The 14,598-nt window shown below is 39.0% G+C and overlaps 1 protein-coding gene across 2 annotated transcripts in view; it reads left to right on the forward strand.

Annotated features, from left to right (window-relative positions):
• Positions 1–14,598, forward strand: part of MTHFD1L (methylenetetrahydrofolate dehydrogenase (NADP+ dependent) 1 like) — a 152,450-nt gene that overhangs the window by 16,125 nt on the left and 121,727 nt on the right. For both annotated transcript variants that reach the window (XR_010830351.1, XM_066994190.1), the window contains exons 8-11: positions 1,276–1,387; positions 6,062–6,141; positions 6,853–6,950; positions 11,016–11,189. Coding sequence is in view for 1 of the 2 variants with exons in the window: in XM_066994190.1 (XP_066850291.1) it covers positions 1,276–1,387; positions 6,062–6,141; positions 6,853–6,950; positions 11,016–11,189 (464 nt within the window). In the remaining variant the exon portion in view is untranslated. The remainder of the gene's footprint in view (positions 1–1,275; positions 1,388–6,061; positions 6,142–6,852; positions 6,951–11,015; positions 11,190–14,598) is intronic.

The following is a 14,598-nucleotide window of genomic DNA, read 5'->3' on the forward strand; positions in this document are numbered from 1 at the left end:
CAGGAGACACAGGAGCACAGGTAATTTGGGTAAGACTGAATGACCGTTGAGACTGTACGTTTGCAGGCAATCATAAGGGTGTCACAGGACTCCCGGTTGAAGTCCGAATCAGCTTGTAGCATTAGTCATCTGTAAAGCAAGTAAACCTTCTCCCACACTTTTGGCTGTGTTTCCACATGTGGATCTCTGAGGAGGGTTAGGCCATCCATGTGTCCTCTCAGGAGAAGCTGGAGCTTTTCTAGCTTTCTGCCTTTTCTGCCACAGTTATGCTCTTCTCCCCTCCTGGATGTGCAGCTGTGCCAAAAAACTGCTATCCTGATAGAATTTGTAGCTGTTCTTTCTTGGCAGGAGTGCTGGGCAGGGTTGCGTCAGAGCACTTTTGGCCAAAAAAGAAGCTGGAACGTTTGTCAGTCACAAATCAATTCATGGAGAGGCTTGCTGAGAGTGTGACACTTGACATTTATTAAAATTTTTGAAAAAAAAAAATCCAAAATCACCATCTCTCTGAATCAATTTTTATGGTCCAGCATGAGGCAGTACTATGCCAATATTTCCTGTTGGAGTGGTTCTTTATACATCTGTCTCTGGTGCTGTCCCTTATCTCATGTTGATTCCAATAATTGTTACAGGGCCCTGTTTCAGAACAGGGAGGAAAGGAAGACACTTATCTCTTTGATTATAAGAATTTTTTAGTAAGCATTTTTGGTCTAACATCTGTAAGGTCGAACTAAATCAGAGGCACTGATTAGCAAGCATGAACTGAGAAGGGAAAAAAATGCTTTAATTGGTGTTCTTCAAAGTCATTGATGTTTTCAGATCAGGTCATCTTGCATTCCCATGAGCTGACCTGGTTTTCTAGTTTCAAATAAACTGAATGTACTCTTTATAATTACCTACTTACTGTCTTTCAATCCTTTTTTTCCCAAGTCTTTCCAAGTTATGTTGTTGGACAGTACTGTGGACAATGATGGGGCTTTTTTGTTGAAAATACATAATCCCAATTAAATATTATTGGTGCTGACTCTGATCCTCACTTGCCCATTTTCAGTTTACTTTGTTTTGCTTTTTTTTTCTTTTTAAAATGCTATTGTTCATAAATTTCATGTGTGGTAAGAATCCAGCCATCAGTTTTTATTTTTTTTTTCATTTATCTGCAAGTACTTTGCTCAAAAGACTGTTGCTAAAAAGGTCTGAATATAAGTTGCGTATTCAAGAATGTACTTCTAACATTAAATGCTTGTTTTGTTTCTGGGGTGGGTTTTGGGCTGTTCATAGCTTCATCATGCGGATGTGGTGGTAGTTGGCAGTACGAAACCTGATGATGTTCCTGTGAGCTGGATAAAGCCTGGAACCACCATCATCAACTGTTCTCGTGACTTGCTGTCAGGTAAGAGGCATTAAAAGTGAATCGTTCTTGAAAGTGATGTATGACAAATCGTTGAAGTAAGCGCGTGGCATGTCAATGACCACAGTGTGATTAAAAGGTATGTCTTTGGGAGAGAGCCTTTAACAGTGGGTGTTTGTGTACAGGGGATGAGTGAATACATCTCTGGTATGTAAATCGGGTGTGGGGGGGGAACTGTCAGTGAGGGAGGAAATACTAGAATAGATTCTTCAAATCAGAATTGTTAAATAAGCAATGATCCTGTGGATTCATTCAGAGGAGTCATCAAATGAGCTGTTATTTCAGTCCTGGTTTGTACAGAGTGTTATCTTGTGACTTCTGTGGCCTCATCTGGAGCATGGGGAAAAGGCAAGAGGCTAAGAATATTTTTTTAAAGTGTGTGCAGAGAATGGTGTAGGGAAAAGTGGAGAAATAGTGTAGTTCAGAACAGGCAAGATGTCCTCTGCAGCAGTTACTCCTACAAAATGAGTTTGGATTCCTCTCCGCCCGCCCCTTTTAAGGTAAGTTAGCTTAGTGGTTGGAGAGGGGGTATAAGTTCATTAATTTCTTACTTGAGAAATGCTGAAATTATGAAAGCTTCCCAGAAGTTACTGCATTCCACTGCTAGAATAGCATTTCTTATGAAATTCCTTCAACTTCTGTGAGAATCCCTAGATATTTTCAATTTTTTTAGTAATGCATGTATCAATTTGACCTTAAGCTGGGTATGTTTCCTAAGGGCAAATTAAGCAGACACTTTAAGGGTAGTTAATGTAAGATCAGGCTTGTTTAAAAAAAAAAAAAAAAAAAAAAAAACAAAAAAACATATGTAGTTGTTCCCATGCAAAGCACAGCCTCTAGGCAAGAGATTCATTTTGTTGTATTTTTTGATATCCTCTTGAATTGAACACACGCTGCGGATGTGGGAGATCTGGGTTAAATGCACTCACCTGTCTGAAGGTGTTTGGACTTCTTCCTCTTCCACCTCCCAGAACAGTGCTCTGATCCTAATGGGAATCTGAGGGGAGGGTACTAAGCCTCATCCTTAGTTAATGCTGCACAACTTGTCCAAAAATAATTCATTTTTTCTTAAACCAAAGAGGGATGGAGGAAAATCATGATATGCTAGTGTAGTGATTAGGAGACTCATTGAGTCTTTAGTGGCCCCTTGTATTTCATAGGGTCAATGGGATATAATTGTTAAGTATCTACAGAGCAGGTCTGTTAAGTACCTGCTTGGAGCATAGGTCTCTTCAGCAGGTACCCAGCCTACTGGTGTGACACACTCCTTGCATGACGTATGAATGGGGGAGAAGAGAAGAGGGAATGGAGGTATAACAGTAGCACCTATGAATATATGAGTGAGAAGGAATGGCCCCTCCTCATTTTAATCTTTTTCATCAGGAGCAAGTGAGGCCTCCATCTTGGGGTGGAGGTGTGGGTCTGTGAAGGCAGGCTGGGGTAAGCCCTTGTAGCCTGAGTGGGCAGCGCTGGTGACTGAACTCGCCCAGCTCTGTGCTGCTGGTAGAATCCCACTTCCCGATATCCAGTTCCCGTTTTCCATTGCAGGGGAGTCTGGGTCTTCCCTTCACAGGCACATTTACACAATTTGTCTGCTTGACGTGTCTTGAGACTTAAGAATCTTCAAGCCTTAGTTGCTCTATAGAACCACCAGTAATATTGTTGTTTTCTTCCTAAAAATGAAAAATTCGAAAACTACAGTAAAACATTTGAAAGATGTTCATGTACCACAGCAAAATTCATTCTTAAGGCAGGAATCATAAGATTTGGTATGTGCCTGTAGATTTCTTTGAATTGTTCAGGTTGTGGCAGTGGGCTGCTCTATGTATAGCATTTCTTTGAAAGGCAGCATGAGATTTTAACAAGATAGTTTAAAAAGAAACTTACCTACCAAATGTCCATCTGTCTTTATGCTTATGCTTTTGAGATTGTCAGAAACTTGGAGAAACTCCGAAAGAATAGCAGAAACACATTTTAGCAGCTTATAGAAACGTTGGCCTGAAGACTTGCTAGAGATGTACATGAAACACAGGTGTCTGTCTGACAGGAAGAATGCACTTAGTTGAATTGCAAGATATGTATTAAAAGCATATTTTGGAACAGTTATGATCTTGGAGAAACCACTAAGTCTTATAACTGACTGTTCACTTTCAGTGCATAGCAGAATCTATTTGGCTGAGGTGCTCAGAAATTTTTTCCATGTTTTCTCTTGCTTTAGAAATGCCCAACCTAACATCTGTGGGGTCACAGGAGCTAAATGAGGCCCAAAAGCAATGATGGCTGTGAAGTGACTTTTATTGTTGTGACATGGTGCTAGTTTGCTATGTGAGATATATACGTAGCCTAACACACTTTCATGTTTTAAAAGCACTCCAAACTTGCAAGGATGTAGTTATATTGGGCAGCTGTAGTGATGTATGCCAGGAAAGTAGAGCTAAAAGTGCTTGCTCCAGGTGATGGAATTCTTTCTCCATGTTCTTTTTTTCTTTTTAAATCTGATCAAAGGTTTTCAAATGATTGCAATTCTAAAATTGCTAGCAGTGCAACATGTTATTCTGCTGCACTAATGATTTTGGAACAAAGTGGGTGCTGGTAGCCTCTTGCAGCAAAATGCTTCATATGTAAATGTATAGAAATGAAGAATGAATTTCTGAACAAAACTATGCCAAAGCTGTTTGGGATTTGAGGAACCCAGCTCCTCTGGGTTCATTTGAAAGCTCAAGCCAATGTGGTTTAAGTAAGTGGGAAATGTGACCGTTTCACCACATCTTCTCCATTCGAAACCCATCCAACCATCTGCATGGCCACAAGTAGATGGGCCTTCATCAGGATGAGGCAGAGGATGGAGCAGTGTTTGCAGTCCATCTGATCTTCTGACCAAAATCCAAAGCAGAGAGCACTGTTCAGCTCCCATCTGGCAAAAAATGCATCCCTAGTGCACCATTGCAATCTTGTGATCATCCTGTTACCTCATGGGTGCGTGACTTTCATCTCTGGCTTCACCCCCACCCCTGTAAAAGCCTGGTTAGTTGTCTGTGTGGTGAGTGTGTAGTGTAGTCAGGCTGAGACAAGCACTTTATTGAAGGGGAACATCTAATTCCAACATGTATTTACAAGCATGCTAGCTCTGCCCTGATAAAGAAATCACATTAAGCCAAATAATATAAAAAGTTGAAATGTTTCTGCAAAGCACAGCTGTCTGAAAGGGGATTTTAAACTTCATTCTCCCTACTTCATTTGTCTTTCTGGCAGCTGTCCCAGCCTGGTCTCAAAGCAGCAATGCTCAGCTTATGACTGTGATGGGCTCTTCCAGTAAAACTCCTGTGCTCAAGTTGAAAACTGAATGGTTCCAGAAGAGATATATGTACATGTATATATGTGTGTGTATATATATATATGTACACACACATACATATATATACATATATATGTGTGTGTGTGTGTATATATGTGTGTGTATATATATATATATATATATAGTGTTTTATATATTGTGCCTCTGGCTCTGCTGGTGATGGGCATGAGCTCTGGAGCTGGTGCTGGGGCTGGTGCTGTGCCGCCTCCTCCACGTGCTCCTGCCTGCGGCACTGGGCCCAGCCTGAGGCTCTGGAGCCCCGCTGCCGCCATGGGGCCTACGGCTGGCAGGGGTGGCTCTGCAAGTTGACGAGGGTGTTTCATGATGGCAACAGCCAGGGCAAGGAGAGAGAGCTTGGCTAGGTCAGGGTTTGCACTCCAGCTCCCCTCTAAGAGAAACACTAATGCTGTCAGTGTGCAGTTGTTATTTTTTTATTATGTTTATGTCTACGCCCTTCGCCATGAGACGAGGGCCTTGCTTGTAATGCCCACAGAGATTAGGATGTGAATTTTGTTCTGGAGAAACTGCATCTAGATAAAAGTCCATAAGCAACAGCAGAAGAACAAGCCAAAAGGAGGATTAGTAGGAAATGTCAAAACAATATATTTAGTTAGGGTAGCTAATATAAGATTGTTTCTAGTGGCAACGTATCATATAATAATCCTAACTGTCTCTAAAGTTGGAGTCAATCTAGATTGTACAGACTCTTCAGAATATCTGCTTTTAATGGCACACTCACGAAGATAACTTTTGCTGTTCACAATTTTTTTCATATTCTGATTCCAAGTTGCAAATCCCAGCGTGTAGTATTTTGTGATCATTTCATTGTTCTCTCTCACTGTCATGGGAGTATGAAAAAGAAGACTCTCTTTACCATGCTCATTTAGGTGTCTTGTTAAAAATACACTTAGCTTTTCAAATCCTTGTACCTGTCAGGCTTTTCTTTTTCTTTTTTCTTTTTTTTTTTTCCCCTCTCTGGTCCAGAAGCAATTATTTGGATACTGGAACTGATCTCTGTTGTTCCTTATTTTCTTTTTCAAGTATACGTAAGCTTTGTCATATGCATGTTAATGTTTACATAATATACTTCAGAGCATACAGTTGCTCTCTTATTTTCACACTATATCAATCCTACTGAATGATTTCAATTCAAGTATTAAAGAAGCCTCCTGTAATTTTGGCAGTGACTTTGTTACCTTTCAAGTCAGCATTCAGAATTACTTTGTTTTGGGGTAGCTTTCAAATGTACTTGCTCCCACTCACAAAAGCCTCATGATTTGTTTTTGCAATTTTCTCTACAGGGAAACACAACTGTGGTCAGCAAAACAACCATGCTGCTGAAAACGCGGTTTGTTCTCTCGCAGTAGCAATGCGAATGCAGGTTAGTGTAACTTCAAACATTGTACATTTCTTGCTCTTCCTGTGAGTTGTAGAAAATGCTTCCAGAATTTAAATTTTCTAATTTTTGGTTTGCTCTACTGAAAATCCTACCTGCTTTCCATTTTAATAGCAACTCGTAATCAGTTAAGGGAAGCCATGCCTGTTGCATTTAAAGATAAATCAAAAATCAAACTTTTCACAATTCTTATAACTGTTGTAAAGCTTGCCAGAAGCACTTTTATCAATAGACTAATGTTATTTTTTCTTACAAGGCAATGAAGTTTACTTGTACTTGCACACATTTTTGTGGTTTGATGGATGGAGGATCCGGAAACTTGTTGTTTCATGTGGAAGCAGCACGAGGTTGTCAGTGAGCAATTAATATCTTCCATTCTTTTTAGGGTATGAGAGAATAACAGTAATTCTCAATCTTACCAGAATAAAATCTCCAGGCACCCAATTAGAAATCTTTTTCAGCCATTTAAGTGTTAATGGTTTTGTCTCTTTGAAATCTGTATAAACAATAGCACGCTCATAGTGCAGCAGTTGTTTTTTCTTACATCCTGAAACCAAGAGATGGAACAATTTTTTAGTTTGTTTTTTGTTGGCCTTTGTCATAAAAGTTATTTCAACACACTCTTGAGATTGCTTCAAATTAGTGTTCAGCATTTATGATGCAGCTGGTGTATGCTGTTTTCTTGTTTAAAAACAGAACATGGTAAAAAACACAGAGCGATGGATCCAGTCCCAGCGGTTCAGGAAGTGGGACCTCCGCTGCTTGAAGCTTCAACCTCTCTCACCAGTGCCCAGGTAATAAACATTTGATCTTTTGCTTTTGTTGGTTTGTTTTGTTTTTAAGAAAGTCATCCTTCCTTTTTTTTTTTTTTAAAAAAAAAAAAGTAGCCAAGCGTTAAACGTGACAATGAAACAAAAATTATCCCAAGCCTATTTTTTAATCTGCTTACTACATGTTGTGCCTTTTGTTGTATGCCTTCTTGTGACCATGCCTTTTTGATTCTTTACAACTTTTATTTTTATGATGTGCATTAGTGCCAAGCTTTATTTTTGAAGACCTAAAACCGGAAGGTTTCACTGCGGGAGGGGAGGTGAAACTGTATGGAACATCAACAGAAATATAAAGTATAAGCTCCTAGTACAGGAAGCCCCTAATGGAGGAGAGTGTTTATGGATCTTGTTAAGGCCCAGTGATTTTAATAGCATTAGATGCTGTTTCTTCTTCCCTCGGCAGAAGTATTTTCTTCTGTGTTAGACTTTTAAATTTACGTATAGGCATGAAGAGCAGGAAACACGTTTATTCACATAACTCTTTTTCCATCAGTTTCTCTCATTTCCCCCTACCTCCCAAGGCCCCTTTCAGGGTTTTTGGTCTGTCTTAGTGGGGTTGCTGATATCCCCAAAGTTTTGGGCAGCCTGAGCTCTTGGCTGTGCTGAAGTGCTTTTCTCACCCATTGGTTGTGGTGGGTGGCAGAGAGGGGAACCAAGGGCCTGAAGGGAGGTTCTGCCATGGAGGAAAGCTGTGAAATTTGTGCACGTTTATTTGTGTGCCTGCTTCTGAATCCCATTGCTGTGTTTTCAGAAAGATGTAGTGAAATGTTGTTGTTTTTTAAGCACTTTAATTCACTTTTCATTGTCTCTTACAACAGTTTAATGGAAATGGAGACAACTTGTAGCTTCAGAGATGCTGAGTTTTTTGTCATATGCAGGGGCACAAGGGGGAAGAAATTCTTGAGCTTTCCCTGGGCCAACACGTAACACTCCTAGAGTTAAAACTTGAAAAATCTGTCCTTAAATTGTTAAATAGTAGATTAAAGCATGTGTTGTCATGAGCATGATGGTGGAAAAAAAACCTCCAAAAGCATTCCCCACCCTCTCTATGGGATTGTGTTTTTAGTACATATGTATTTATATATTTAATATATAATGCTATGCAGTATAACTGGTAATAGGACTTCCATTTACTTGATTACTCTAACTTTATTTCTTTTTTTCTTTTAAAGTGTAAAATAAGTCATTAGGTGGAAGGTATCCTGCAATAAAATAGAATCTTAGAATAGTGCACAGTGTTGTCTGGAAGCAGATGGAGTTTTCATTGAAAATGAGGCAAAACTGCTTAAGCACTAAAACTAGGAACATCTGCTTTTTGATTTCTGTAAGATCTGGGTGTTAATTGAAATATTTCCAAAGGTTCTGGAAATGAATGGGGGATTTTCTTACAAATATACAGTAAGAAAATTCCATGACAGGCTGAGTAGATGTAGAGCCTTCCCTGTGTCTTTTAAATCTTCTTGCATTTCATGAATTATGACTTACTGCTGGCAATAGCACATTTTTTGCTTAACAAATTTCATTTGTGCAGAAGAACCAGTGTTGCACATTTGCAGTTTAATACTGAATAATATAACTTACTGAATAATTCTGGGATTTCCAATATATAGAATATTTTGTCAAACTAAAAGAACTAGCTGCAAATATAGACTTCTAAAGGTTAGTTATAACCAATTCTTTAATTTCCTGTGTTTCAGAAAACAGGTTTTATCTGGAAAAATATACTAGACAGAAATGTTTTGTGTGTGTTGTTTAGCCAGAATAGCTAAGGTATAAATGTCACTTCTGGAATTATTTGTTTTATCCCTTTATTGCATGTGTCAGTGTGTACTCTATCCTTAAGGGTTTTCTAAGTTATTAAAAATCTACTTGCTTTGAAGGTTGTTAAGGGAACCTCTGATGAGGAAATGACAACAGCAGTGGTTGTACAAAGGGAGAACTGTCGGCATCCACTGCCAATTTTACTTGACTCCTAAAAATATTTGTAATTTTATTTATCTTGAAATTATTTACCTTTTACTGTAATTACAAATGTGCAGATATGTCAGTTTTGCTCCTTCCTTTTTTTGGTAGTCGTGGTGCCTGCAGGGTGGAAAAAAACTAATTGTTTCTTCCAGAACTCAGGGAGGTGTTTGTGGTGGGAGAGATGAAGGAAATAGGAAGGGCTGAGGTTGCTGCAGAGAATATTGATAGAGTGTCCTGAGATTTCAAATAGCAGCTTCAGTCTTTTGGTAGAGAATGATTTATTTAGTAGGAAGAAAAGGGGGGAGGGGGGCGGGGAAAGCAGATTAACTTTCTGTCACGTGAATCTAAATTCTTCTCCCTCTGCTGAATATGTCAATTGCTTTAATGAGAGAATAGATGACCCTACATATTTTCTTTCCCTTACACCTTCAAGGGACCACACTGCCATCGCCTTACCAATGTTTTCCTGGGGCTGAAGTTGTTTTTATAGATAGAGTTTTGAAGAGAACTTTAAATGTTCTTTGTCATTTGATGTTTGTAAGCCACTGCATCTTGTGTTCGTGATACATTTTTACAGCTAATTGTGTTTGAAGAAATGCATAAGAAAGCCAAAGGTGTATCCTTCTATGCAAGGGGGATGCAGTCAGTACGTCTTTGGAAGTAATCAGATTCCAGATGAGTACGTGCAACAAAACAGTCTGCATCCCAGCCATCGAGTCCTGTGGTTGAGTAGCTTCTTGCCCCCTCACACTGGATTGTGTCAGTATTTAAATGGGTGATTTCTGGGGTTCACTTAGCTGCAGGGTGTAAAAGTGGGATATTTGAGATGTAATTGAATAGTTCCAGGTTAGGATATTGATATCTTCAAAGAAATGCATGCAATTAAGCTTGCACAAACTGATCATTTGCTGGTGGATGCAGAACAGCTGAAGTCCATGCTTGGAGCTGAGATTTGGCAGTAGTTCTGTGTTAATCTGTGGATATTTGAGGTCTTGCAGACTGTTTGAAGGTTCAGGGCATTAGCTTTGATGCCATTGCCAGATTAGATCTTAAAAATATTGTAATCAGCCAAAACTGCAGGAAGGAATTTAGCCTGGATAGGCTGAAAGTAATTAATCTCTTGGCAGTTTTTTTTTAGCCAGTTTTTGCAGTGGTGTGGGCAATCCAAAACTGAGGGACTCCTCACATCTTGTGTGCCTGACCCTGGACACTGCTGCTGCAGGACCTCGCAGCTGCTCAAAGCTTATGGGGGCTTCAGGGACAACTGGGTCAAGCTCACAAAAGAAAAATCCGTATAGGGGAATTAAGTCTAAAGAGTTCAGGTGGTCTAGGTCAGAAACTGTGGATGCATCGTGTCTTCCAGCCTACAGCCACCTCCCCTCAGGCAGTTCTTGCTCCGTGCTTGTTCTCTTGTGTAGGCTGCCACTTGCAGTCCTTGCAGGAAGTTGGTATAAGCTCAGTGGACTTCTGGCCAGAGCCCTGTGCATTAAACTCCTGCTATGTGGCCATTTTCAATTTAGCTGTGGTTTAGAAGTGTGTGAATTCATCTTCTAGCGCCTGGTTTCCCTTGGCTCCATCAGGGGAGTAGGAAGGCTTAGCTCGTTTGGTGGTACCCTCTGATGAAAGGCGCTACATGCACAAGTATCAAGTTTAGCTAATGTGTTTATGTGACTCTTGGCCAAGGAAAGCATGCACTTTTTAGTAAAGTGTATGTGCTGAAGTGTATGGGGAGCGAGGAGAAGAAAAACAAAAACAGAAACATCCATTCCAGTGGGATGTGCTGGAGCATCCAGCAGGCATGTCTCTAGCTTGATATGAAAGCATTACGTAGTATTTGGAATCTGATTAAACGAGAGCTCTGTGAAATTATAACAACCAACAAACAGCGCATGTGATTTTTCATTATTAGCTAATATTTAGGTTTGATTAATCAAATACAAGAGAGGATTGAAAAACTGATTACAATAAACCCCATTGTTGGAGTATTTGCTGTTGTTTTGTGTTCTGTTGTCGACCACCTAAGCTGAGAGAAATCTCCTGGCTTCTATTTGTTTTCTTTTCCAGTGATATTGAGATTTCCCGAGCGCAGAGTCCAAAAGCTGTCGATGTACTTGCCAAGGAGATAGGATTGCTTACAGACGAAATTGAAATCTATGGCCAAACCAAAGCCAAAGTACGTTTGTCCCTGCTGGAAAGGTTAAAGGATCAACCAGATGGAAAATATGTTCTAGTTGCTGGGTAAGAATGCATGGTAATGTGATTAATGCACACCCTTTCTATTCATATTAATATAAACATGCAACTTACATCTTTTTGATATACCGCACAAATAAGAACCCTGAGTGTTTGGGGCTGTATGTTTCTCTGTTCTGAAATTTTTAATATATTTTTTAAAGTAACACAACCTTTCTTCCAAACTGTTATTATGGAGGTAAAGTATGTTCTGTAAAGGTAGGATGTTCTACGCTTAAATCCTTTCTGTTTCATAGTGTTTTTCTTATTGTTTTATCAGGATTTTAAATATTTTTGGAGTATTTAAGTCTGTTGTGGCTGTTTATAAATAAACTGTAACAGAAGCTGCATGCTAATCTGCTGATATTAACAATAAATACTTTTTTTATTGAAGAACAGATTACATAGTTAAATAAGTCATGTTTTTTCTCTGAAATGTAGACATGTCGCCAGGCAGGCTTATCCTGCTCTCTGTTCCCACGATTACAACAAATGCAATGCTCAACAGGGTTTATGTGCTTCTTTTCTGAAGAGCTATTTTTTCTGCGTTCAGTGCACATTTTTCATTCACCTGGTTTGCTAAGTGGAGATTTCTAATTGTGAACAAATATGATGGTTCTCATTAATATTTAACTTGCAATGTGTTCTTCATGTTCTGAATTAATCTGTATGGGTGCTTCCTTGTAACTAAAACCAGTCAGGTTTAAAACATAGCTTTAGGCTGATCCAGGAGAAAGCTGTTTTTAACTGCCTTGATCTACCAATTCCTCAGTAAGATAGTATCTGGAAACTGCTTGCTTTAGCGTCTTCTTGTGGGCACGATTTGGATTTCTGGCCTTATCTGAGGTGGGGCCGTTGTAGATTGAGAGACCTGATGTTGTGTGTCTGAGGCCAGTGAGTTGTGAAGCTGTCTTCAAAACTATGCTGTAGAATTGCAATGTATAATGATGTTCCTGGAGGACTTCAGAGCAATTGTTTAAAAGAAGGAAATAGCTGATTGAGCCTGGTTTCCTTTGGTAGAGGTTATGTTGTGGTTTTTTTTTGCTTGTAGAATGAAAAGCAGATTCAGCATTTGATTGTGTTTGATGAAGACATCTGCTACCATGTACTTTCAGGCTCGTGTTGTCAACTGCATCAGCTAGGCAGTATGCTGTAGGCTGTGCCAAGCTTCTCTAGCAGCAGTCTCACAGAAATTTGAAAATATCTGGAGATGGAAGATAGCATGATGCAAGACTCCATTTAGGTGGATTTTCATTGTCAGACTACGCACGAGTTCTTAAACATCTTCACTCCTTTTTGTCTTGTCTTCTAGTCTTGTCTTTCAAGTGAGGTATCTCAGGAAGGTATGTCTGTGCCTTGTTGGCCCAGAGACAGAAAAGTATATACACGTGGGAAAAAAAGGGCAGAGTTTCCACTAGATGGATGAAAAACTGGGAACAAGTAGAAAAATGTATTTATAAGTTTATATGATTTGTATAAAGACTCAACTGCATTTCATAAACAAATGGCTGCTTTTGGTGCCTATGTAATTTGATTATGTGATATGTTGCTATTTGCAACCTCTCTGAAGTCGTTGCATCACATAATGAGTACAAAACCGCATCTGTTGCATGAGGTGGTTAGTAAGGAGCACTTGGGCAAGGTGGCTGTAATAGTGGGAACTTTCTCTTCTGAGAGAGTGCAAATTTTGACTTTGAAATATAGTACATATCAGATATATGACTTGTGTTCATGTATTCTCAGTTGTTCGCATTTTTTGAACTGACTGTAGCAGACAATGGTTTTCACAAAGCTGTGGAACTGTATCTGGTGAGGGAATGTTTAGCACAATGAAGACTGAACACCATTCAAGTGTGGAAATCAGAGAGCAAAATAATACCTTCAGTTGCCTTCTTCATCCTCTCCCTACTAAGGCAAGGATGAGTTAAACCTGCCATCTGGATTATTATGTTGGTTTACAATAACCATAGATATTTAGACACTCTTAGAAAGCTACAGTGTATAGATCTTCAGAGTAAGTTTTCAGGGCTTCATAAGCATGTATCTTAAACGTTTCCTTTAGTTCTGTGTATTTGGTCTGATAGAAAGATTAACTATGTATGATGGCAACTTTTCATAAGCAAAGGTAGTGAGAAATGGATGTGTGTATTCAGCAAGCTGGAGAGTCTCCCTCTTCCATCCATCCACGATCCAACCAGAGACATTTGTGCCTGTAATTCCACAATAGGGCTTAAGTGTTTCATGATGTTTAGGAGCTATGAATATTTGGTGCAAATGCTCTTCTAGTTTATTCCTGATGTGCTAGAGCCCAGAACTGTTGGTCTGGATAGCAACCAAGATGTACCTTTTTCATTTCTAAGGATAGCTAAATGCTATCCTTAGTGCTATCTAAACCTTAGATGCTTATCTTAACGCTTTTTGCAAGTAATTAATTTACTTTAATGCAATGCTTATCCTAAGCTTGCTTTTTAAAATGTTGCTACTAGTTTGAAAGTTTTATGTACACTTTCTGAATGCACACAATTAAATGCAATACATGCTTTGAATGCTGAAAAATTACAGTTTGATTAACAGATCACATTACCCAGAAAGTCATCTAGATGAAGACATTGTTTCTTTGTAAATTCCATTTGCCTCCATATGGAGAGCATTTTTTTCATTCTGTTTTATTCTTGTGTGTGTAATTTGTTATAGGGCTTGTGTTAAGACACTTTGGGGTCAGACCTATGAGTTCTCATGGAGTAATTAGTTCTTCTCCATCAACTGCCTGTATACAGGCTTTCAGTACGCTAAAACAAATTATGTTGCAGGATATCTTAAGTGAAACTGCCTCTCTTTCTCTGCATGCTGAGAGTGTGAAGATGAACAAAGCCTGTATGAGACAGTAGCTGAGTTCAGTGCCCAGGGTAACTGGATCATGTGTTCAAGCTTGTAGACAGCGTATCAGTAGTCACTATATGAAACGTATGCTGCTGCTTTTAGCGAGAAGCATGTTGGGTTTTGAATGCTAGAAAGTTTAAAATCAGGACTTTTTTCCCCTAACATTATTAGTTTGTTTTTTTTTTTTTTTGACAAACTACTTTTTTGGTAAGATAAAACTGTGTGGAAGTAAATACTAGCTTAATATGTGTACAAGCTGTATGATGGTAAATATCTTAGGAACAGAATTTTCAGATTTGGAAATCATTTACTTCAGATGGGTTGGATTGTATTTCTGTTTACTATATTTCTGGGCCCATAGGTGCTTTAAAAAAAAAAAAAGAGGAAAGTAGACAAAAGAAGGAAGACTAAATGGAAAAAAAAAATACCGTTGTGTTGATGTACAGAAACATTTGACAGTCCAAAGTAAAGTCATGGCTGAGACTGTTTGACATGTATTTGTCAGATCGTTACATAGGTGCTGATGAGGATTATC

This window comes from Anser cygnoides, chromosome 3 (genome assembly GCF_040182565.1).
Source record: "Anser cygnoides isolate HZ-2024a breed goose chromosome 3, Taihu_goose_T2T_genome, whole genome shotgun sequence".
NCBI classification, from domain to species: Eukaryota; Metazoa; Chordata; class Aves; order Anseriformes; family Anatidae; genus Anser; species Anser cygnoides.